We start from the raw sequence: 23,741 nt of genomic DNA on the forward strand, positions 1-23,741 counted from the left end.
GCACTCAGTATCCATATCCTTCCACCAGTTTGCGTGGTAATCCGTCCAGTAGTTTTTGTGTTATTTTGCTTGCAAACAAACAAACCAATAAGCAAACGGACAAGGATGAAAACCTGAAAATCTCTGCAGAGGTAAAAGCAGGGAAAGCACATAAATAGCTAACTAGAAATACAAAATGCACATTAAGTTTAGTGACTTTGGATATTAGCCATTCGCTGTTGTCATTCATTCTTTGTACAATTGTCAAAATAAAGCCAGAAAAATTCTGAAAGATTTCTGATGTTGACTCTGTTATACTAAACTCTGGACCATTTTGCTCATTGTTGGACTATCATGGGGAAAAAATTATCATCTTTAACACTATCCATGTTTGTGTGTGGCACTGATACCATTTGAAATTCGATATTTTGGTACAGATGTGGATCAAATTCGATATTTTACCAGCGATTCAGTAAAAGGTGTGCGAGATGGGCATTAAGGAAACCTTTTTAGAGGTCTATCTTCATTGTCGCGTGTCTCACTGTTAACATGGGCCTGTCTTCTCTAGGTATTTCACAACAGCTCTTTTTTTTCTCTCTCCTGATTTCGGTGCTGTTCAAAAATATTTTACAGTCTCTCTGAGGAAGTGTGTCCTCCCACGCTCTCTCCTTTCTTTCTCTGTGTCAGACTCAACCACCTTAGCCTCTGTTTAGCACGTCCTAATAATGATTCAGATTTTGGGCCAGTGTTTCTTGGATGGTGCTTGACTTACCCGTGTTGTATGAGCTCCCGTTTCTAATGGTTTAAAGGCTGTGTGGACACAGGTGTTTACAAAAAGCGGTGGTCAAGCTTGAGCTCGAGCTCTCAATATTATTCAGAAGCTGGGATGACAGCAGAAGGGAAGGTACGTCAGTAGGTGTATGTTTGAGATTGTGCAAAAATGGTGAGGTGTTTAATTCCATGTGATGTTGAGTAGTATGTGTGGGCGTTTACGAGGATGTGTTGGCCAAACCCTGTGCGGAAGTGTCAGGGAAGATATTTCACCATCCAAGATGCATAAATAGTAGAGGCGCATCAGTGCAGGCAGGGTTTAAAAAGCCAAAGCACAATGTTGCAGTTGTTGTGAATATTTGCCAATCTGCCCAACTACCAGGCTAGTTTGATTCAGTGTTTGAACATGGATGAAATGTAACTGTAAAGTATAATTCATTAAGGCACATGAACCATAAACTCCAATAATGTTTGACAGGCAACCACATGTCTGAGTGGCACTTGTTTAGGTTATATTTTTCTGAAAACAAGCATATTTATACACCAAGCAATTGTCTGGCAAGTTGTTTATACCAGTATGCTTGTTTCTTTCCCCCCCAAATGAGCATAACAGACTCCAAACTTACCTTGCCCTTAGAGGACTTGAAGGTACATTTTAAAAGGGGGGTTGAGGTTTTACTTGAACATATAAAGTGTTAATCCAGTACAACTGTGTTGAGGACTGTTTGGTCTGTTTGGGACAGGTTGTCCATCTGCAGGCAGCACCTGCATTGAGGTAGTGCTTAACCTAAAATCAGCTGTGTCAGGTCAAGCTGTCTTGCTCGTAGTCTTGGTCGTGACGTGGTTGTGTTGGCAGGACTGAGTGGCGCAGATGCTCGGGCCCTCTGTGTTCCTGCCAGCTCTGACAGGGGCAGTCAGTCCACTGCTGAACACAAGGCCAGGTTATGTGGTGTCTTAGCACACATGCTGTTTAATGATTGGAGTTTGTATGTTCTCCCCATGTCTCTGTGTGATCCAAGAGCACAGGTTTACGTCCCAGTCCAAAGACCTGCAGTTTAGGTGAAGCGGAAAGTGTTCATTTGCTCATCCGTGTGAATGTGAGCGTGTTGTCTGTTTATGTGTGTTAGCTACACAGTGAACTAGCAACCTGTCTGGGTGACACTGGGAGGATATGATTATTATTAAAAGTAATTCCACTAAAGTCATAAAAGGTATTGGATTTAGTTTTGTTCCCTTTTAAAAAAGACCATAGGACTGAAAAGTCTTTCAATTCATTTACATACGTTTTTATTTGTTTTTTCTGGAGACAAAGGTATAAATAAATCGTTTTTGTAGAATTGTTATTATTATTACTATTATTGTTATTATTACACTACTCCTAGAATCCCATAGACAAATAGGCACGTGTCAGTCTCTGCAATTACATTATTAAAAATGTTTCAATTCCTTAATCCACTTTCTTACACACACTATGAACTACTATTATATACAGCAGGGAAATAATGAATAAAATATAATAGAAATGTCAATAAATCTGTATTTGTTAAGTATGACATAGTATAAGGGCTATGTTTAAGAAAATTAAATCATGATATTTCCATATAATAGAAATTTCAGATTTCAATGAGAAGAAACTCAGTTATAATATTACGGGGAGAAAAACATGAACCCTACATGGTGTGGCACAGTCTTAGCAGGTATAGTGGACATGGATGGATGGTTATGTATTTATTATTGGTCACTTGCTTCTATTTGTCTTGCTTGGTTCACAATGTCAGGATAGTATCAAATTTGACCATGTCAGTAAAACCAGCACCTTAGTCCTCCCTCTTTTATTTTACTGTCCATATATTGTTGTCACTTTATATATGTTTTTGCTGTCTTGGCTCTTTGCTTGTATTTGACCTTTTAGTTTGAGGTAGACTACTGCTGATTAAGGAGAACAAGAAATTGTTTATAGAGAGAATGGATGGCAAAAGTGACAGATTTAAACCGAGGACATGGTGAGAACATTCCCCTCGCCCGTGATGAGTCATGAGGGCACCCTGTGTTGTCCACCTTATGCTCAGGCACTTCAATCCCATGTACATTAACCAATACTGTCTTTATGATTATTTTGCTCTGGTACAATAATGTAATTATGGTGCAGCTGTAGCACGACATGCATTCCACATAAATCCAGGGTCATAAACACAACCTTGTATCACGCTCATTACATCATCATTACAAATCAGCAGCAATGCATTGCACGAGGACTTTCATTTAGCGAACACATGATTCACAGTATATTATCAGGTGAATGCTATTTGTCCAAGAAATTCACGTGCACACCCACTGCTTACAGAGATAAAATACTGTAGCCTTGGTAGATACCTGCAGCAGATACTGGGGTAGAGGAACCAGGTCCAAATCCCAGAAGCTGCAGGTAATTTCACAGTGCCCACTGTAGTTGTTATGTGTTGAGAAACCAGAGTGCAGTCTCAGTTTCATACTCTTTTAGGTTTTCAATCTTAAGTTCCCTTTTGATGACATCGCCATCACGGACTAAAGTCACTGCTGACGACAGTTCAGATCTTGGGATAGTTGCTAGCTTGCCAGGAGCTACTCTTGCCTTTTGGTGTAGTGGTGTGTGTTTTATATATGTATTCCATAATATGGCAAGCCTGCTTTACAGAACGGGTCTGAGACAGTTGACTGACCCAGAGTGAAGGGAGATTTTTACAGAAGGTTGAGTCTGTATGTAATTGAGCTGTGATCAAGGGGCTTTCAGACTTGGAGGTGAGGGCCATTGTAAGGGGTGATGACCTAAAGATGAAAAGGGGAAGGAAGAAAAGGGCACTTTATTCACACAGGTACATGACAAGATGGGGGTACAGTCTTTAACACCAATCTGAATGTAACGCAAATGTGCTATCAGACAATATGTACCCACATGTGTGTTTTCCTCCTTGGAAAGAAGAGCAAGCGTGTGTTCAAATTGTACATTGAGTATTTTTACTACACACAGGGATTAAATGTTGATAATAAAAGTCCCAATCCCGATTCTTGAAAAATGTTAATTTGACTTGGAACCAGATGAAACTAGCCTGGCACTTAGTAGAAAGAATACCTCAGGAATTAACAAAACATTTTTAATAACATCCTGGCTCTGTGCCCTGATCCACATCTGTACCAAAATGTTTATGGGTTCTTCCTTGACACATGCTCAACCCCTCCACAAAATGTCATAGAATTAGGTTAAATAGGTTAAATAGAGTAGCTTTTGCCTAATCCTGCTAACAAACACACAACAACTTCCTTGGCTTAGATAACACAATTGCATTGACCATCAAGTGAAGTGAATAAAATTCGCGCACAAAATACATGTGATGATTTTATTTTCAGAGTAAAATTAATATGAAGTCTGATCGCACGTTTGTTAAGAATTGCCATGATTAGCTGATTAATCAAATAGTCGATCTAATGAATATTAAATTGTACCACACACATTCTCACACGCTCCCCTTGTTTTCTAATTTTAACTTCTGCTTTTATTTTGCAGCCCTTTCTATGGCGAGGACTTCTACTTTGAGATCCCACGTCCATTCCAGTGTTTATCCTTCTATGTTTATGCCAAGAGCGTTTTTCAAAGGGACCTAGCTGTTGGTAAGTCACATTAAGTAAGGCATTTACACAAGTATATAATGTTTGAATGGATGGGTTGTAACTTAATGTTGACCTTTCAGGCAAGGTATCAATCCGGAAGGATGACCTGTGTAAATACAGTGGGAAGGAGCACTGGTTCAGCCTTCAGCCAGTAGATCCCAACTCAGAAGTCCAGGTAATGTCTAGGAAGAACTTCACTGTTTTAAATCATGAGTTACAAAATGTGGCTTATATCACCAAAACATTTTGGTTGCTTGTGATTTTTAAGTTGTCACTAATCTTCATGATACTGTAACAGCTGTAAACTTTATTGATAATTCCTTCAGGGCTGCTGTTCTTATTCTTATCACATGTCGAGCATGTTGGGCTGTTCCGCTTGATCAGATTTTTGTGGTCTGGTTGCATTGGGGTGAAACTGAAGCACACAGCCACTTGTACGCCGCTGTAGCTAACATATTGACTCTAGCTGCCATTATCCCACGCCAGACTATTCTGGGTATGTGCTGCTACGCTGATTCACACTTAAGTAGACACTGTGAGCTGGAAAGTTACATTAGAGAGTGATGGAGGTGTTGCTGCAGTTCCTTTCTGCCATGGTTTTAGCAGTTTCTCTACCCTGTGAGCAGCGTTAACTCATATTTTAGTGAAATTGCTCAGTTAATAATGAAATCTGCAGAAATAGGACAAATAATACACATTTATTTTGTCCATATTTGTTGCCCAAAAGGGAGCAGAGGGAGTTGTGATGCGAGTGTTATTTTGCTGATGATATTGGCTCATTCAGATCCTTGCAAAGTAGTCAGTATTGTATTGGCTTAAAGGTCTATCTTGCATCAGAAAGAACTGCTGGCCATCTCAGCAAAGTGCTGAATTGCAGTGAGTGCAAGTGTGTGGGCGTTTTGTTTAGCCTCGCTCTGTTGCTCACTCTCTCGCTCTGTATCTCTCTATCTCTCTAACGCCGACACTTCCGAAGGCAAGACCAGCAGCCTTCCCCACATCCGACGCTGTAAAAATCCTTCTGAGTGATGTCAAAACTGCTGACAGCTGTTGTCACACTCGCTACCGCCATGAACTCAAAGCAGCATCAAACGTGAGGTGGAGCTGGGCCACAGGTCTAGAGAGTAATAATACTTTCATTGTATTCAAATGAAATGCAAGGAACGTATTTTTGCATGTTGTTAGTAAAATAAAACGTGATTAGTGATTAGGTTGGCTGAGCGATTTGGCATCCAGATATTTTCTTACAACCACATACTACAACCCACATTTTCATCTGGTTTTTGCACCCACGTGTTGATTTGGGATTCAGATTGAAACTTTTGCCTTGTGCCCCGACATAAGACAGAGATCTCATGACACCTCACCCACCAGTGAGTCACTCTCCTCTCCCCATGTTCAACAGGGTAAAGTCCACCTTGAGATGAGATTGAATGAAGTGATCACAGAGAATGGCTCAGGAGGTCAGCACTTACTAGTCAGGTGAGTACTAATACCTCTTTTACGCCAAAATTAGCTAGTATATGCAGGCTTTAGTAAACCCACTAAAAAAGGCAATCGGCACCTTTCCCATTCCCGTTTCCTTTTCTTTTCTTTTCTTTGGGCGTAATGTTCAACGTCACAAATGCACCGAAAACTGAGGCACTCTTTCACCTTGCTGTCTTAAAACATGTACGCATTAACCAGGGTGTCATGTTTCCATCACTGCGGATTGGAGCCAGAGCCAATAAAACACTGTGATTTCTGTCACAGTGATGACAAATGAAATTGTCCCCGCAAAAGTACTGCTAATGCACCCATAATGAGGGGAGGAGAATTTTGTATGTCAACACTAAGCTGGCATTCTATTAGTTGGAGAATTTTGACGGACTTGTTGCTCAAAAAAAAAAACTAAGCGCAGAAGAAAAATCAAAAAAGGAGAGAAGAAATCAAAGAGAAGATGTTTCATGTGTGCACACAAGCAGAGTGAGCATGAGCAGAAGAGCCAACACTGGAACAAAGGAAATCTGTCTAAGCAACAAAATATCTTGAGCACACTTTTTAAGCGCAAGCAGAGCAGATCTAAACACAGGCAGGGGCTATTTGAGTAAGGACACATAATTTTGAGTGAAACCAATACAAAATCTGAATGTGAAATCAATAAGTCCTGCTCTCAAACTGAAAGACCACGCTCTTCAATAAAGAAATGGCAAAAATAACATTTATAAGCGAGGGAAAACATAGTAGTCATCATTGATTGATTCTATAATTTGGCAATGTCGTAGTGGCGAGTGTTATAGATTATATGTGTGACACAATATTACTCTATCGATCACCTTTACGTCCCAGCTGTAAATGTACATCAAAAAGTTTCTACATAACACAAACTGTTATGACAAGGGCAGATCGAAAGAAAGCACTCAGGTGGAGCACATGTGCGCACATGTACATGTGTACGTGTGTGAATGTCAGACCTCGTGCTGTTTACATGTGCTGTTTCGCACCCCTCATTCATACTTGAATAGCAGGTTAATGAGGAGGAAGTTATGGCATCTGAGCAGGAAGCCTGCGACTCTCACACTGCAACCACTGTGGTTTTCTGCTGCCGTCATTCACTTTGTTATGCAGGTTGTTTGCTAAAACTGTAACTGCTCCCTGTAAGCGCTTGCCATATGTACACACTTACACTCCTCTGCAGTGTGATTAGTCACCAGAGATGGTACGAGCAGAGCCCGATGGGGTTGAGTTAAAGACGATGAGATGCACTGGAGAGTCCATTGGGAATATCGTCATGGCACCCTGGAAGGTTATATACAAACATCCTGACATTCGCACTGTGTGGCGTCTCCCTCTGGCCTCACTTAGTGTTGGGCTGAATTCATTCTTATTCTCTGGTGACTGCTGCTCTGCAGCCACATCCTGTTTAGAGTGCCGACAGTGTCTGTTTGTTGTCACCTGCAACACCTGCGAAAAAAGCAGTGGCCCCTGTGTGACAGGAGCCGAACATGAACACTATAACACCATGGCATCAATGCATAGTGCTCTTTTATATTAGTGGTGATTTGATAATTGATTGCAGGTTAAACATGTCTGAGAACTGTCGAAAAATGAAACAGAAAATAGTTTGAATTGCAACAAAATTCCTTGCAGTCTTTCTTATTTTGATATAGTGGTAAGCTTTAAACTTTTTCACTCAAAATACGTAGTGTATTTTAGTGTATATTCGTAAGTGTTCTATTTTATGTAAACCTCTCTATTAATCAGTGTCGCGAAGATGCAGACTATCAAGGGTTAATATTTCTGTTGGACCCACAAGAAATTGTTTACCGTTTAAAGCTAAGCTAATCTCTCCCAAGGTCTGGGTCACTGTAAAGTCAAATCATACTTGCTTGAAATATTGAAGGTTTTTTGAAGATGATCAGCTCCAAAACAGCACTTAGCTGAGTGGATTGATCTACCCTGCTGCTAATATGAAACCATGTACAAGTCTTTTTTTATTTTGTTCTTAAACTCATTATAATAACACTGTACAAAGGGTATTTAACACATTGTCCATGATGTATTTAGTAATTGTATTGTTTGTCTTTGCAACCTCCTGCAGGATAATAGAGTGTCAGGAGCTGCCTTTAATCAGCGGGCAGAACTGTGACCCCTATGCCACCGTGTCACTCGTTGGACCTGCCAGGTAAGTCTGCAAATGTACACCAAAGGAAGCTAAGGTTTCAACAACACAGACTCATGGGGATGATATTCTATACATGTTCTCAATACATGGTTTTACATTAATTAAACTACAAACTGTTAATGTTGGCTCCTACTAATTTCCACCAAGTTTCGTGAAAATCTGTTTGGTAGTTTTTTTTGTAATCCTGCTGAAAAACAAACAAACAAACAGACGAATGAAAACACAACCTCCTTGGTAGAGGTACTGAGACTCATCATTTTTACAAAGAAAATATTAAGTAGGTATCAAAATACTTCAAACAATGTTACTCAGCATGATATATCGAACCCCTCCACAAACATGTAAGCCAGGTTTAAATTCAACTTTTTAAAATGAAGGTATTTGAAAAAGATTGAAAATTATTAATGTCCAAAAGATTTGGGCTCTGGCTGTAAGCATCTTCTCACCTTTTGTCACTAAGCTGGAGATTGACGATCAAGACTTCTGAGGACCTTAAGTCACGTCCTGGCACATACCACGTTCATGAGTGCAGCAATGTTACTGTGGTCTAGAGCAGTGGTCACCAACTTTTTCGAGCCTAAGATCACTTTTTTAATTATGAACGTGAGCCGAGATCTACCACCCTGATATCTTCCAAAAAACCCACTTAGGAAGATCATATTTATTATTTTTGCAATTTCTGTTAAAGGCTGAATGTATGAGCATAAATATACACAAAGAAAGGCAGTTGTGCAACTTTATCTATTCAATGAATAATATCACATTAATATCAATTCATATTTACAACATCTGTTCAATGCACAATATTTAGCTTCTCAGTTCACCAATGTTTTGCAGAAGAGCTGCTACTGCAGCATATGGTTTTTACATATAGGCTTTGCCTTGAATATGGCCATAAATATGACTATTTCCTTGAATAAAAGTAGTCCTGTGTACTCAAATAAATACCAGTACTATACAGTATGAAGCTGTACGTCTTCCACTCCTGCAAATATTTCACAATAAAAACCCTTTTTTTTAAACAGAAGAATGGATTTGGTCAACAGAAACGTAGGAGTGCTTTTATTTTAAATCCAGCAGATAAACATTAAAACTCAGGTGAAAGATCATTTTCTCTGTTTATTCTGCTGTGAACTATCTATCTGTCTATGTCACAAATGTATTTCCAACACTTTCTGAACCCATTTCAAAGTAAAAGAGCTCCAGCGTTTCACTTTCTGTATCCATAATTCTGATGTCTCTCTCTCTCTCTCTCTCTCTCTCTCTCTCTCTCTCTCTCTCTCTCTCTCTCTCTCTCTCTCTCTCTCTCTCTCTCTCTCTCGGACACATACTGTATGTAAAGTTAGTATGGGGAAAAACAAAACAACGTACGTGAATATTTGCCTATAAAGGGGCCATTGACCCCAAACTGTAACTGCAAAAGGAAACTGAGGCTGAGGCAGTTTGATCTAATCTTGAGAAGGCAGATGATAACATTGTTTAGATCACTAGATCTAATGGCTCTAATCTTAAGGCATAGAAATAAAAGCAGACTTTAAAAAATGATAAAACAATCAGGAAAATAGAAGCTTTATTAAAAGTTTTTCTGTAATGTTTCTCCTCAGGTCTGACCAAAAGAAAACAAAGGTGAAGAAGAAAACCAGCAACCCTCATTTTGAAGAGACCTTCTTCTTCGAGGTAATTTGCTGTGGAATAAATCATAGATTTGAAATGATCTCATGGTTACATTACTGCTAAAGTACTTGAGAACCTGTCAGTAAGCCTTGACATGTTCGCCCTCAGGTCACAAGATCCAGCAGCTATTCCAAAAAGTCTCACTTCCAAGTGGAGGAGGAGGACATTGAGAAACTTGAGCTCAAGTGAGTATTTTCTTCTTTTTCTTTGTTCCGTGTGTTTCTCTTTCTCTTTCTCTATATCTCTCGTTCTCCCTCTTTATAGTCTTGACAGAAGAAAAATTATTTCTCTAACAACAACAACAAGACAAAAAAGTCAATTTGGATCTGGTGTGTTCTGACTACTGATAGAGAGCCTTGGTTTCTGGTTAAGGATATGTGGGGCTTCCATCACAGTGGACTCATAGCTCACTGGGTAAGACTAGACAGAGTCAAAGGTAAACACTCATGCATGGTTTTGAGGTTTGCATTTGAGGTGGTGTCATTGCACGGGCATTGTATTGACGTTTATGCATCAACCAGGTAAGCACCACTCAGTAGTGACATTTATTTTGTCCATAGTGGAATTCCGTTTGGGCTGAAACACACACACACACACAACGCTACAAATGTTATTCTTGGTTTAGTAAAATTGCTTTTATTCACTGATGAAATGCATAATTTCCTTTCTCATCCTCTACATTTCCAGAGTTGATTTGTGGAACAATGAGAGTCTGGCTCAGGACGTGTTTCTTGGTGAGACGCGGGTCCCTGTCAAGATCCTGCGGACGGACCACATCCACAAAGCCTGGTAAGGACTGGAGAGAAGAAAATGTCTTTTAAATTCCTAATGTTGAGCATTAATGATGAATGTAAAATATAAAATGCATTGTTGAGGTACAAACACATAAAACGGCCAGATATGAAGAGCATCCACATTTCTGCATTCTTGTGTTTCTTTCTCCAGTTGCACAATTTACTGCAAATCTCACACCTCGTCTTTCCCAGAGTCGTAACTCAGATGAATAGAAACACGGACAATACACACACACACACACGCTACAATCTGCTGAAGTCAGCCTTTACAGTCGTGGAGGCGATGGTGGAATTTCCAAAGATAAATACATGTATTTATCCAAATATTAATATCCATTTATCAATTTTTTATATAATGAAAAAAGATCCAGAGCTCAGGTCATATTCATCTGATACAAGGAGGTCTTCTGACTTTTTTCAATCCAGATATTAACAGTGACAAAGGTTTTATTTAGATTAATTTAAGTTTTTGAAGTAAGGGTTCAAATGCAGTCGTGTTTTTATTAGTTGATTATTTTAGGCACATAGTCAAATTTGTATTTTATGTAAATTTCTAGGAACAGTTAAAGGTATGTATATGAATAGAGGAATACAAGGGACATTTGTTATCCGAAAGTAAAGCTGGCGTGACACAAGTAAACAGATGCCGATAGTAGCATTGCGCTCCTAAAGTCTCCTGTGTATTATATTTAAATATTTAAATATCATATTCAAAAAATGTATTCAGCAGAAGTTTAGCATGTTTTGTTTACATCACCATCACATGTACTTTGGCTGCATGTGGTCAAAACCGTTCTCAGGCCTGTTGTTCTGTTTGGCTCTGAAAAGGCCCATTTTAGATTTCCACAGAAGATAATATGAAACTGTAAGATCTGTGCTCCAAACATACACCATTTCTGGCTTAGGTTCATGACTACCAGAGACTCTTTTTTTGTTTCTCGTTTCTGTGTATTTGTTTTAATTCAGAGAAAGGGACATTTGTCTCCATCTTGGTACAATAACTTGACCGGGGAAAAATGAAGAAGGGACAGTGATGAAAAATAGTCCTTTATGTTCAACTCTGATAAAACATCAAATGTTTGCCTCCTAAAAAATGTATAAGACTGGTGTCTTGAAACAGAACCAGTTAGAAACTGACATCATGGTTCGTCACATTCCTCTTCAATAGATCCGGTCAGGTGGGTCTTCATGCATTAGAGTCTTCCTCTTTGGGAGTTACTTCCTTTGTATGCATCGTGACAACTTGTACTGGTAACTTGTTGATGCCATTAGAAGGTGAATTGACAGTCTTCCTACATTTCCCCCTTTTTTGTTTTCATTGCGTGGGTGTTCCCTTGCTTTGCGTCAGTGTATGTGATCTGGGGTCATGCCAGATAGCAATCTGTTGGTACATGAGGGCTGTGAGTTGTGTGTGGGTGGTGCGTTTTTTGCATGGTGGCTGTATCTCGTATTGAAGCTGGAAATCGCCCATGTTGCACACGTGAAGACTGCTCTGCAACGTCCCTGTTCTTGTGGTAACCATGGTAACAGATCAAGCAGTTTAGGGACGATCCCATTTTGCAATATGCAGCTTTTGAAACAGTTCTACTCTCCATTTAATCATTTTGTGTTTTGCTCCACCTGTTGGCTTCTAGAGGGATGTGCATATTTTATTATACATTAATGCATTTGAACACATAAATGACTATTTATGAATGCACCATTTGGTTTTCCTGCACAACCTGTCGAATATTTTGTAGAGCCCGACTGATATAGATTTATATTTATATAGATATATAAATGGCAATGATTCTTAAGATGTCATTATCAAACCCTTATGATAACGAAATGTCATAAGGGTTAAACTATATGTCTCATATGAACCATGCTGATGTACAGTATTTGTCTCCCTGTGGACAGGTATCTCCTCCAGCCTAAAGGGAACGGCAGCAAGTCCAAGTCGGATGATCTAGGTTCCTTACGTCTGAAGCTGACCTACATAGAAGACACTGTGCTGCCATCTGCCTGCTACACACCACTCTGCAACCTTCTGCTCAAATCCCCAGATGTGAAGGTGAGGAAACGGCTCAAGTTACAGTAAATCCTGAGATGGTGGGAAAGCTAATAAAATAATACACAAATATACATTTCTAGTTTCAGGCAACATCAGGTAATTCAAGGTGGTGTAGTTTTCCTTATAGCTCATTCACCTCACCGCTTCGGTTTCTGAAGTGTATTGAAATATAATCATGGAATAGAGGATGATTATTGCAAAGTTATGTTCTTTCTCCATAACTTCCTTCTCTCTGCAAGTGGTGTATTTCCCCTTTTCACCTTCTCAATGTCCTCTCGTTTTTCTTTGCCTCCCTCAGCCCATCTCCGCTTCGGCAGCACACATCCTGGGGGACATCTACAGAGAGCGGTACGAGGCTGTTCTGCCCGTGGTCCGACTGCTGCTCCACCACAATCGCTTTGTGCCTTTTGTTTCTGCTGTGGTGGCGCTAGAGCTGGACAACACTCAGTGAGTAGTCACACATTTATAACACACAGTACAGGTACACACTGGTTTGTAGGTATACATGTTTACAAATAAATGTCATTAACGAACTGTTACTTCTTCAATTGTTAAAGTGTGACAACCTGGTTTTGATTTTCCTTAGTTTTTACACTCTTTCTTTGTGACTGTGATGATATAACCAAATTGACACTCAAACAGGAAGTAGCTCTGGAAAATTAGAGACGATAAAAGGTGGATTTTCATGTTACCCCATTAAACTTGTAAAGTATAGGAGGTTGGATTAGATGTCAAATTTGGCCATAATTACAAAATAAGACTGATAAAAACACAGATAATTTTTTTCCTTTTTAAAAAACTGAAATGGTTCCTTTGTCATGAAATGTGGTCAAAGTGGTTCTTAAGTCTGGTTGATGATGGTGGAACATTTCTGTGTCCGTACAGGGAGGCTAACACTATATTCCGTGGCAACTCACTGGCAACACGCTGCATTGATGACATGATGAAGATTGTGGGAAAAAATTACCTGGCGGTTACCCTGAAGCCTGTCATAGATGAGGTATGAGTAATAAGGGCACACACACATGCACACAAACACACACGTGCACACTCAGATGCCAGAATGGGCATGAATCACTGAGGTCAATATGGAAAACTCCACTGAAACAGCTGCACTTCCACTGCAGGCAAGCAGATGTGCAGATGTAATTAGTTTTTACAAGTTCCAGCAACCATTTTTTGAAAACAGTTTTTCAATAATTCCCCTCAAATGACTCAGGTCAATGGGAATAAAACCATTTTTTTTTTTTTTATCTGTCTTCCTTTTTATGCTGGTCCTACTGAATCTGTGACTTGTCTTTAGTTCTAGTTTCAAGAAAAGAGGAATACATCTGAAATTCCACACAAACACAAGATGCTTTGTTTATTTCTAAATAATTAATTTGATCTAAACCTGATTGTTGTTTGTTTTGTCCCTTCAATCTCATCTAGATTTGTGAATCCAACAAAACCTGTGAGATAGACCCTGTCAAACTAAAGGAAGGTGACAACGTAGAGGTCAACAAGGTAAATGTGTTTGTCTCTTATACTCCTCTCCACAGACAAGCAGAATATTTGAAATTCTTCAGATTTTGATCACGCTCATAAATCTGTTCAACATCAATCTATGCAACGTTTGTGATGCAGCGCTGCAACAAAACACTATGTCTTGTGAAACTATATTCCTGGCTGACAGACCACTGGTTGTGAAATATACCACCCAGATCATTCTTTATTGGTGTTGCCTTAAATTAATAAAGCTTTCCCTCTCAGTATTGTGCATGGTATGGTATGTTTGGTATGGTATGTAGAGTAGTACTGATGTTGTTGTTAACTCTGCAGGAGAACCTACAGGGTTACGTCCAGAAGGTCTTTTCCTCCATCACCCAGTCCAGCTCGACCTGTCCCCCGCTCATGTGTGATGTCTTTAGGTCACTGAGACACTTGGCCTCTAAGCGTTTCCAAGGTAAAAAAATTATCAGAAAAAATAACCCAATAATTAGGTCGTCAGTTTCTTTTTTCCCACTAAATCTGTGGGTCGTCTCCATTAGTCCATAATTTTTTTTCCAGTTTATTGACTAATTTGTAAATATATACTTTATTTTATATTTTAATTAAATGTCGTGCTGTAGTTTTTAGTGTGGATCTATGTTAGTTACATCGTTATATACAACAGATAAGATCACTGGGGTTTTAATGTGTTAATATATTTTACCACTAGGCGGAGCCAAATCTAGTTTAAGTTGAGTTTCATCTTGTAGAATTGGAAACATCTAATAGTAAAATGATGGAGAATAAATTAAGCCTCTGTGTTTTTTCTCATGTTTATTTCTGAGTTGAACATGGAAGCTGTTACTGTCTCAAACACGTTCTTTCTTTCTTTCTCTCTCGACAGCCGACCCTCACGTTCAGTACTCAGCTGTTAGCAGCTTTGTTTTCTTGCGGTTCTTTGCTGTGGCTGTTCTTTCTCCACACTCCTTCCAGCTACGCTCACATCATCCTGTAAGTGCATGGACGCTCGACAGCTAACCATTTAACAAACACAGTACAAATTCTGGCACATTCCGTTACTGATTATTTTAAATTGTCTTCAATTTTTAGGATCCTGAGATTTCCCGCACGCTCACTCTCATCTCAAAAACAATCCAGACTCTGGGCAGCTGGGGTAGTTTGTCTAAGAAAATGGTAAGATGAACAGCAGTAACTGTATTTAACAGTGGGAGGGATAAGGAATCACGATTTTTATAAATGAAGACTTTAGTTTGGTCAGAGTAAAATATATAGCTTTTTGTTTAAAAGAGCAACAAATAATGTTAAATGCTATTTATGCAGTTAAATATTATAGTATGCAGTTAATGGTTAAGACTAGGACTTCAATGCTTATTTACGTCTTTATTTTTTTCAATTTTCAGTCTAGTTTCAAAGAAACCTACATGTACGACTTCTTCAAATCATTCCAAGAGGACAAGTGTATCGAAAGAGTTAAAAAGGTATTTTTAAATACAATCAAATTATCAGCTTTTATGTTGTTATTTTAAATTCAGCGACGTCATTGTGGATTCTGTTTTCCAGTTCCTAGATGAGATCTCCTCAAACGTCAGCAAAGAGTCTAGTGGGCTGGAGGACGCAGTGGTTCTCAAGGAGGGGTGAGTGACTGTTAGTAGCCTAAAGAGGATCAGTAGAAAGGAAATGTAAGATAAAGAGACTTAACCATTATTACCAACAAAATTCAAACGGTCTGCTTTAATCATGAATTGGTAACTGAAGTGTTATATTTGTAATAACGTGATGTTTAACCAAGATTTCACGATAGCTTCATGCAGCCAAGATGAGAAATCGGTGCCTTCACCACACATAAAACAACCACGAAACTGTAATAAACAATGAGCTTTAAATCAGATCAAATGCAACTGGAGCTGAGTTGGACATTTTGACAAAACAAGAAGAAAACGCTTAAAATAATTAAAGTTTAACAAATGCACTATATAAACTTAGCTCTTGTAAAAACATGAGAGACTTTCTGAATCTCAATGTTGTGTGTGTCCTAATAGGGAAGTACAGAAACGTGCCCAGGGGAGGAAACGCCTGGGGAAGAAAAACTTCAAAAAGCGATGGCTCAGAGTGACCAACAGGGAGCTCTCCTACCACAAACACAAAGGTGAGGATAGTTTCTATCATTTCCGTTCAAACCAAACCTTTCACATCTCAAACGTTTATCACTAGTGCAGTGCCCATTCTAAACATGTCGGTTTAGAATGGGCACGTTCAAAACAACCGCACATTAACGGAAACGACAACTGATTCTGCACTTGGGTGTAATTGTTATTATGCCTGCTGTGTCTCTCTGTCTCTCTCTGTCTCTAATCTCTGTGTCTTTCTGCCCTTCTCTCTCTCTCTCTCTCCCTCGAACCGACCTAGATCATGTTGAAATATAAACATTTAGGTTTTATAAATGTCTCTCTCAATTTCTCGGGAGGAAGTTTGTAATTATTATTATAATCTGTATTGAAAATTTGAAAACGTAAACTTAACTTTAACTAGATCTTGTGACAAAATCTAAGGCCATACCATCATAGTATTATATTTGTATACTCCTTTAGCTTATTTAAAAAACAAAAATTCATATATTTATCCTTTTTATTTCTCTTACCTCTTTCATTCTGCTCTTTTTAATCTCTTTAATTTTGTTTAGAAAGTGTTTTCAATTTCTTGATTTTAATTGATTTATTACATTTTTGTCTCTGTTGTTTTTAATGTCCCTGTACAGCAGCTTTAATCTACCTCTATATATAGATGTGCTTTATATATATAACTTGCCTTGAGCTTTTGCCCTATTTAACGTCAATTCCAAGCTGTGGACCTTCACTTTCTTATATTTAATGATTTATACAAGGAGCACATTGTTTAACACTAACAAACCAAAGGTACAGGTTGTTAATACTGTGTGTTATTCCAGATATAAATGAAAGACTTCTGCTTTTCAGGGAAAGAGGCCCTCTGCATCATCAACGTCAAAAATATCCAGGCGGTCGAGAAACTGGATGAAAGTGCCTTTAACCGCAAAAATGTGAGTCAGTTCCCCTCGGACGCTCAATCACCACTTTGAGGCCATGGCCCCATCTGTAATGGAAGTTTTAGCCCCGGTGCAAGTTAAAATAAACAAATGCTGAAATATTGTGAGCATTAGTTGACATGCTGCTAAACGTGCGTGAATAATCCCCAACCGCAGCCGAGAAGTGAGTTGTCACTTTAATGGGAAAACAAATTCCCTCAGGTAGATGCAGGTGAAATGTTAAAGTCATCAATCATCTCAGTGCTGCTCTCATTGTTCCATAGACTAACCTGTTACTATTTTACAACAGGCTGTAAAAGTGCACGTCTTCTTTCTTTCCTTTAAGCTGCTGTGTTTCTTGTGTCAGATGTTTCAGGTGGTCCACTCGGAGAAGCCTCTGTACGTACAGGCAGGAAACTGTGTGGAGGCCAGCGAGTGGCTGGATGTCCTGGGTCAGGTCATCTGCTGCAATGAGGGACGCCTGGCCAACTTCCACGCATCCAATTACAGCGCTGGAGCCTGGCAGTGCTGCAAAAACCAGAACAACAACGCACCAGGCTGCAAGCCCTGCACAATGTGAGTCTGTCCTCGCCACCACCAGAAGCAGCAGAACGAGTAGTTCATCTTCTATATAATATATTGTATGATAATGATAACTTTATTTGTATAGCACTAATCTAAACAAAAAAAACAAATGGATAAAAATAAAAGGTAATCTTAATTAAAAAAATTATAAAGACATTTCTACTACTATATAAAGCATTCAGTATTCACAGAAAATAAACTCAGGCCTGGCTCAGTTGGTATTGACTCACTGGTACTTTTTATTTAAACTAAGGGTATTTTTTTCTCTGCTATTCGTTCCTGGAAAGATCTCTTAATGTTTTCCTTCTCTTTCAGCACTGTGTTGGCCAACCTGCAGCTTGACATAGACTGTGATCGGGAAACGGAGAGAATTTTCTCCCTTCTCTCTTCAAACGACACCAAACTGCAGGACATGGAGGGTTAGTGCTCATACAACGCTGTTTATCAGCAAGTCTGATATCTGATTTATACACATGTGTGATAATGTATGTGTTTAACTGCACATTGTTAAATTTAGATGACATGATCTGTTTGTCAATGTTTGATCTGTGAGTAGAATCAAAAGAGATAAAAGTACCATGTTCACATCCATGTCGGCTGAATAGAGTGAGACTATTGTCACTTTTACACATATTCTTTTAACTTAGAAATGTTCATGTCACCTGATCTCCGTTGAGCTGAAAAGTTGAGTATCTTACTGGTGTGTGTTTGGATAGCTGCTACATCACAGCACCTCTTCTTCCTGAGGTTCATGAAGTTTTAGCAAAACAGATTAACTTGTGTTTACTTGTCCATTAACTTTATTTCACCTGAAACTTGGGAACAGTTAATAAAAATGGCTTCAGTTCCTACATTGTTCATCTGATGTGGATGTTTACACTAACTTTTCAAAAACTTGCAGTTCAATATTTGCACACACACATACGATTGCTCTGATCAAACATAACCCGACCTGCCAGCTCCACTACATAATATAACATTTGTCCTCTCCACAGATGCATGTGCCAGTATGGCAGTGTACCAGGGGCCTCAGCGGGAGCAGGAGGAGTGCTCCAAGTTCACCATTCAGGAACCCAAAGAGACGTTTCAGACGCTCAAACAGCTCCGCAACGTCATGGAGGAACTTCAGAGGCAGCACAACATCAGGAACGACACCACGGCGCAGTACGGCAGCCTGTAAGTCTGCACCGCTGTTACATTTGATCTGCAATACATGTGTATGACTTGGTAGACATATTAATAGATTGCTGTTTTCAGTTTATGTTTGCATGACCAAATGTGGAACTGTTCTTTTATTCTTTAATTTGATTAATGATGTAAAATGTCACTCTGTAGATCGCATATCTATGTCGAGGCCCAGTTCCCTCAAAGTCCCACTCTAGTATCTTGTTTACAGCACCTCCAACTCTTCTTTAATCTTCAAAGTTACATATTAAATTAAATCGAGCTGCACTCATAAATATCAGTCCCCTAAATATGCCAGATTTGTTTTTCTTCATTAAGATCCATGAGTTATTCCCTGGGAAATTGTTAAAATAAAAAAGTCCCACCCTTCCACAAAGTTTTGTTGTAATCTGGCCAGTGCTTTATGCGTAATCCTGCTGACAAACAAAGAAACGGACTGGGGTGAAAGTATAACCTCACTGCTGCGATCACTCTGACGTGCCCGTGCACCTCCACACTGAAAATGAACACCTTCCTGCCATCCTGTCTGTTTCAGGGACAACCCGATAGTGGGGAAACCCTCCTAGCCAGGCCGGGCCGGTGTGGCCTGAGAGGGTCGGACCAGCAGGTGTCAGTACTTCACAAGCAGCGCTGCAGTGACACACTGGCGTCTCAGAGGAGTGCCAGGAGTTGTCCCGCCGACAACAGCTGCTGTGTGTCCAGGAGAAGAACAACTGATACACCCTGACCTCCAGACATCCTGACTCCACCACCGCCACGCGGGAAGTGGATGGATTGCAAGCTTTTCCGGCGTCTCTCCTTGTGTTCTCGTGCCACCTCCTCCTCCTCCTCCTCCTCCTCCTTCACCTCCTCACGTAAAGACACTCCCTCTCTTGATTTACGTTCTCTTCTACGTCTCCAGCTGTATGAAAAAGGCATAGTTAGAATAAGTGTGTGAATAGGCTGCTATTTTTTTTTTATTCACCCACTTTTATATCGACAGCTGAGATGATACTTTCCCAATCTTTTAACAGTTGGCTTTTCGGAGTTGATTGATAATCATCATGTTTCTAGAGGAGTGTCCTCCACTTGTGCCCGAGCACATTTAAAAACTTCCTCCATTCTTATTGTCCTTCCTCCTCTTAACAAATGTTTATGTATGTATATATATATATATATACATACATATATATATATACATACATATATACATTTTTCGAGTAGATGAAACCGATCTGCCTTACTTTGATGGATGATTCTTTCAGATTAAATGCTGATGGAATAATGCAGAAGCACTTTAAATATTTGGAGTTCTCCAAATGAAAAACCATTAGATACTTGGTATCAGCTTTTCCCCCAATTGATCAGTTACATGATCATTTTTGTTTCATTCCTGTACAATAACATTGATAGCCTTTAGTTTTTAAAATATTTTTCTTGACCAAAGACAATTTCATAGGTTTGACTTGAAAAAATGAAACATGTATTTTGAACACAAATGTTTTAAAAATGAATATATATATATATATATGGTTTATGTGTAAGTTTTTTTTTTGCTAACATATCCTTTTACTTTAGTGACTTTAGGCAAACGGATTGCATGCGTTCAGTTTTGAATCCTGATAGCACATGACTGTGGTTTCGAGTTGTGTTTCGCTGTGATTGTGAGTCTTATCGGTACGTCGTACCTCAGATCCGTGCTGTGACGTCGAGAGCATTGCAACATGTCTGTAGTGGCTAAGAAATGAAATGCTGGAGGAACAAATGAGCCCTGTTATCCCTAAATTAGCCCCAACGATCACACCATGTCCTTTTCTTATCTCTTGGACCATCAGTTCAGTGCAGCTCCAGCTGTTGTTGCACTTTATGGTTTTAGAAAATTAGTATAAGATGCGACACTCTGTTGCTTAAAACCTGTGTTTTTTATGTTTTCCTCACCTTTAGTCACAGCACTCCACTGCCATAACTACTGCCCAAACCCAAAGAGTCAAGAAAAGTCCTGTGTTGTAAAACAGAAAAATATATGCATTCAACATAAATAATGATAATAATGCACATTATTACTCCGTTTAAATGACTCATATCCGAGATAAATTCTTATCCTAACAATCATATTTTGCAAAAGCAGCGCTGCACAGTACAGTAATAGAAACTATTCTTGAAACTGACAGAAAGAGATTGTGGATTTTTGAACTCTTCGGTTTATCTGTTTTATAAAATTGATATTTATATGGTACTTAAACCAAAACTGAAAGTTTTAGGTTGCAACTTTTTACTCTTTCTATCAGTCGATTTTTTTTTTATTAATCAACATTATTTATGTGCTTTCAAAAACTGAAGAAAAATCTAAATTTGATTCACTCCTGTTTTGGATTTTGTTTGTCTCCTGTAATGTTTCCCATCATTTGCCCATTTGAACAATGAAGTTTTGAAAAAGAAAGAACCTCACATTCATCTTAACAACAGAAGTTTCATGCTGAGGGTTAACTATGGTTTTTTTTTATGGCTTGTGGAAATAAGTTGTTTTGCTTTTGGTCCGTCATATATTTCCAACATGCATGTCTTGTATATTTAACAATATATTTTTATAGGAAAACCTTTTTTAAATCTTTTTATTACACTGATTTAATTGTTGCTCTACTGGTACGGTACCTGGCTCTTTATCTGCAGCACTTCTTTCAGGCTCTTTGTTTTTGTCTTGTCACTGACTGGATTTGGTTGCAGCTGCTGCTGAACCTCCACTCGTCCATGTTAACAGTTACTGAAGTGAATCATATTATGTGGGTCTGTTTAATCGGAGCCACAATACAAATGTTAAACGATTGATTTTAAGTCATTTAATTTGATGATTTTTCTGTGCTTGTGAAACGCTTTGAGTCGAAAAGAAAAATTGTCGGATCTGGATTTGAACTCATCAGGGCATAAAGATATTGTTATATACTGTATAAACTTGCATGTCCACTGCAGTTTGTAATAAGAGCCACTGCACTAGCAGATGATCGGCTCGTGTGTTCATTTTCACATGAAGGTGAACACGTTTTGGGTTCTTAATTCCTCTCACTTTGTCACTGAATCACGAGTTATTCCATTTGTTTTCCCATATCATTGCATTGTCTCTCTGTCAAATGACATCATACCTTCTCTTCAACCACTAGTTTGGTCGCAGGTGAAAGAAAAACTCACTCTTATTAATATCTGATATTATTTGGTGGCCTTATTAGCAAATTGAATTATAAGTAATCATTAAAAACTGGTATTTGCAGCATAAATGCAATTGACAGAGCATCTTAATGCAGACAAGTCATTTTACTGATCATCTAATTTAATAACATACAGCCAGACCAATGACTTCTTTGACACAATTACAGTGAAGTTGACAGAGTGTTAACATCGAGTGAACATTAAATAAGTTGGTCCACCTTCAGTTGGGAGAAGATGTGAAAATGTGTTCAGATGTGAGCATATTAACCATCGACTCAATCGTCTGTCAGACTGCAGCCCGTATGAGATGCATGTGGAAACACGCCCAGTGGTCTGGCAGTTGTTGAAGTGAAAGTAGCACAGCTCTTCTTGACTCGTTGGATTGTGGCCACAAGGGTTTGGTTTAAACGTTGTCAAACTGAATAAGCTTTGACTGATCAGATGCAAAACAAATCTGATGTCATATCTGATGTTTCTGATCTCCTCCTGTTAATTCAAAAAATTTGAAAAAAACAGTTTTATACAAGAACCAAAACTGATTTGAGGTTCAGGTGTTCGTTCGTTTATTTTCGAATACTGACGTGAAATTGCAAAACAATCTAATAATCAACTTAGAGAGGCAGTGGCAGCAGAGTGCAGGTTTAAAAGTCAGTGTGAAGGTTTCTTAGGATTTTTCTTTCTAATGTCAGAGCTTCTCTTTGTCCAGTGTCCAGTCAGTACTTTCAGGAAGCAGACACTATTTTCACATCTCCAAATAATTTCTTCTGAATGTTTCCGTGCAGCTTCAGCACATTGTCTATTCTTTTTATACACATGAAATGTTTATTTTTCATACATGGTCTTGTCTGTGTCCGTTTGAAAAAAGTTAAAATAAACACTTTGCCCATAATTCTCCTGTTTGTCAAGTTTTTGTGCTCTTAGTAATAAAAATAACACTGATGAACACTGTAGGAGCATTGTGGTGAGACTTGGATTGTGTGTTTTATGTGAGAGGTTTTATGAAAATGTGTGAAGCTGATCACCTCATCGCACCAGTTGATTTGAATCCAAAAATGTATTTATCCTCTATATCACGCTCACCAAGGAAATTATCTTTGTTTTTTTAGCAGGTTTTCAAAAACATTCCTGGACCAGTTACCATGAAACGTGGTAGAAGAATGTTTTCATTGTGGGATTTTAACATTTTGATTGATTTTTCTGAGAATAATTCATGGATCTCGATGGAAAAAAATCCGATATGTTTAGGGGACTGATGTGAGTGTGTGTGTGCAGTTTGGTACAGATCCAAAAAATCTGAATCTTGTGAATTTAAATGTGGTTTCATAAGAGGAGGTTTGCACTCTGAATGCCATTCTAGTCTTTACTGTTCTTCCCTGGCAGTCGCACAAGAAACAAAAGCTGGGTCCACTTTTCTTGGGTTGGCCGTCTCCCGCCGAGCTTACTTTCCCTGGTAGCTAAAAACATACATTAAATTTCTGGATAGCGGGAGGAAGTGGAGACGTGTCGTCCATCTTTACGATCTGATCTACACTGGAGGTATCTATAACCATCTATAAATGGTCGACATGACAGCTCCCCAAAAGGGAAGCAGATGTGTCTTGATCACCACCTAGTGGCTGGCTGCAGTATAAGTCATTAACCTGCCTCCTACATGTTAGTGGGTGAGACATGGACCAAACTAAA

At 38.9% G+C, this 23,741-nt stretch overlaps 1 protein-coding gene across 2 annotated transcripts in view; it reads left to right on the top strand.

The window, feature by feature from the left end:
* Positions 1-22,947, top strand: part of rasa2 (RAS p21 protein activator 2) — a 26,789-nt gene extending 3,842 nt beyond the window's left edge. The window contains exons 3-24 of one of the 2 annotated variants that reach the window (XM_035154207.2): positions 4,292-4,395; positions 4,476-4,570; positions 5,798-5,874; positions 7,973-8,056; positions 9,661-9,733; positions 9,839-9,915; positions 10,418-10,519; positions 12,424-12,577; positions 12,876-13,024; positions 13,463-13,577; positions 14,009-14,083; positions 14,399-14,522; positions 14,952-15,058; positions 15,158-15,241; positions 15,469-15,546; positions 15,629-15,702; positions 16,108-16,214; positions 17,041-17,123; positions 17,476-17,684; positions 18,009-18,112; positions 18,689-18,869; positions 19,414-22,947. In XM_035154207.2, coding sequence (XP_035010098.1) covers positions 4,292-4,395; positions 4,476-4,570; positions 5,798-5,874; positions 7,973-8,056; positions 9,661-9,733; positions 9,839-9,915; positions 10,418-10,519; positions 12,424-12,577; positions 12,876-13,024; positions 13,463-13,577; positions 14,009-14,083; positions 14,399-14,522; positions 14,952-15,058; positions 15,158-15,241; positions 15,469-15,546; positions 15,629-15,702; positions 16,108-16,214; positions 17,041-17,123; positions 17,476-17,684; positions 18,009-18,112; positions 18,689-18,869; positions 19,414-19,444 — 2,287 coding nt within the window. In that variant the 3' untranslated portion in view covers positions 19,445-22,947. The other variant, XM_035154208.2, reaches the window with a different exon arrangement.
* Positions 22,948-23,741: the final 794 nt, after the last annotated feature.

The sequence above is a fragment of the Hippoglossus stenolepis genome, chromosome 4 (genome assembly GCF_022539355.2).
Source record: "Hippoglossus stenolepis isolate QCI-W04-F060 chromosome 4, HSTE1.2, whole genome shotgun sequence".
In the NCBI taxonomy this organism is placed as follows: Eukaryota; Metazoa; Chordata; class Actinopteri; order Pleuronectiformes; family Pleuronectidae; genus Hippoglossus; species Hippoglossus stenolepis.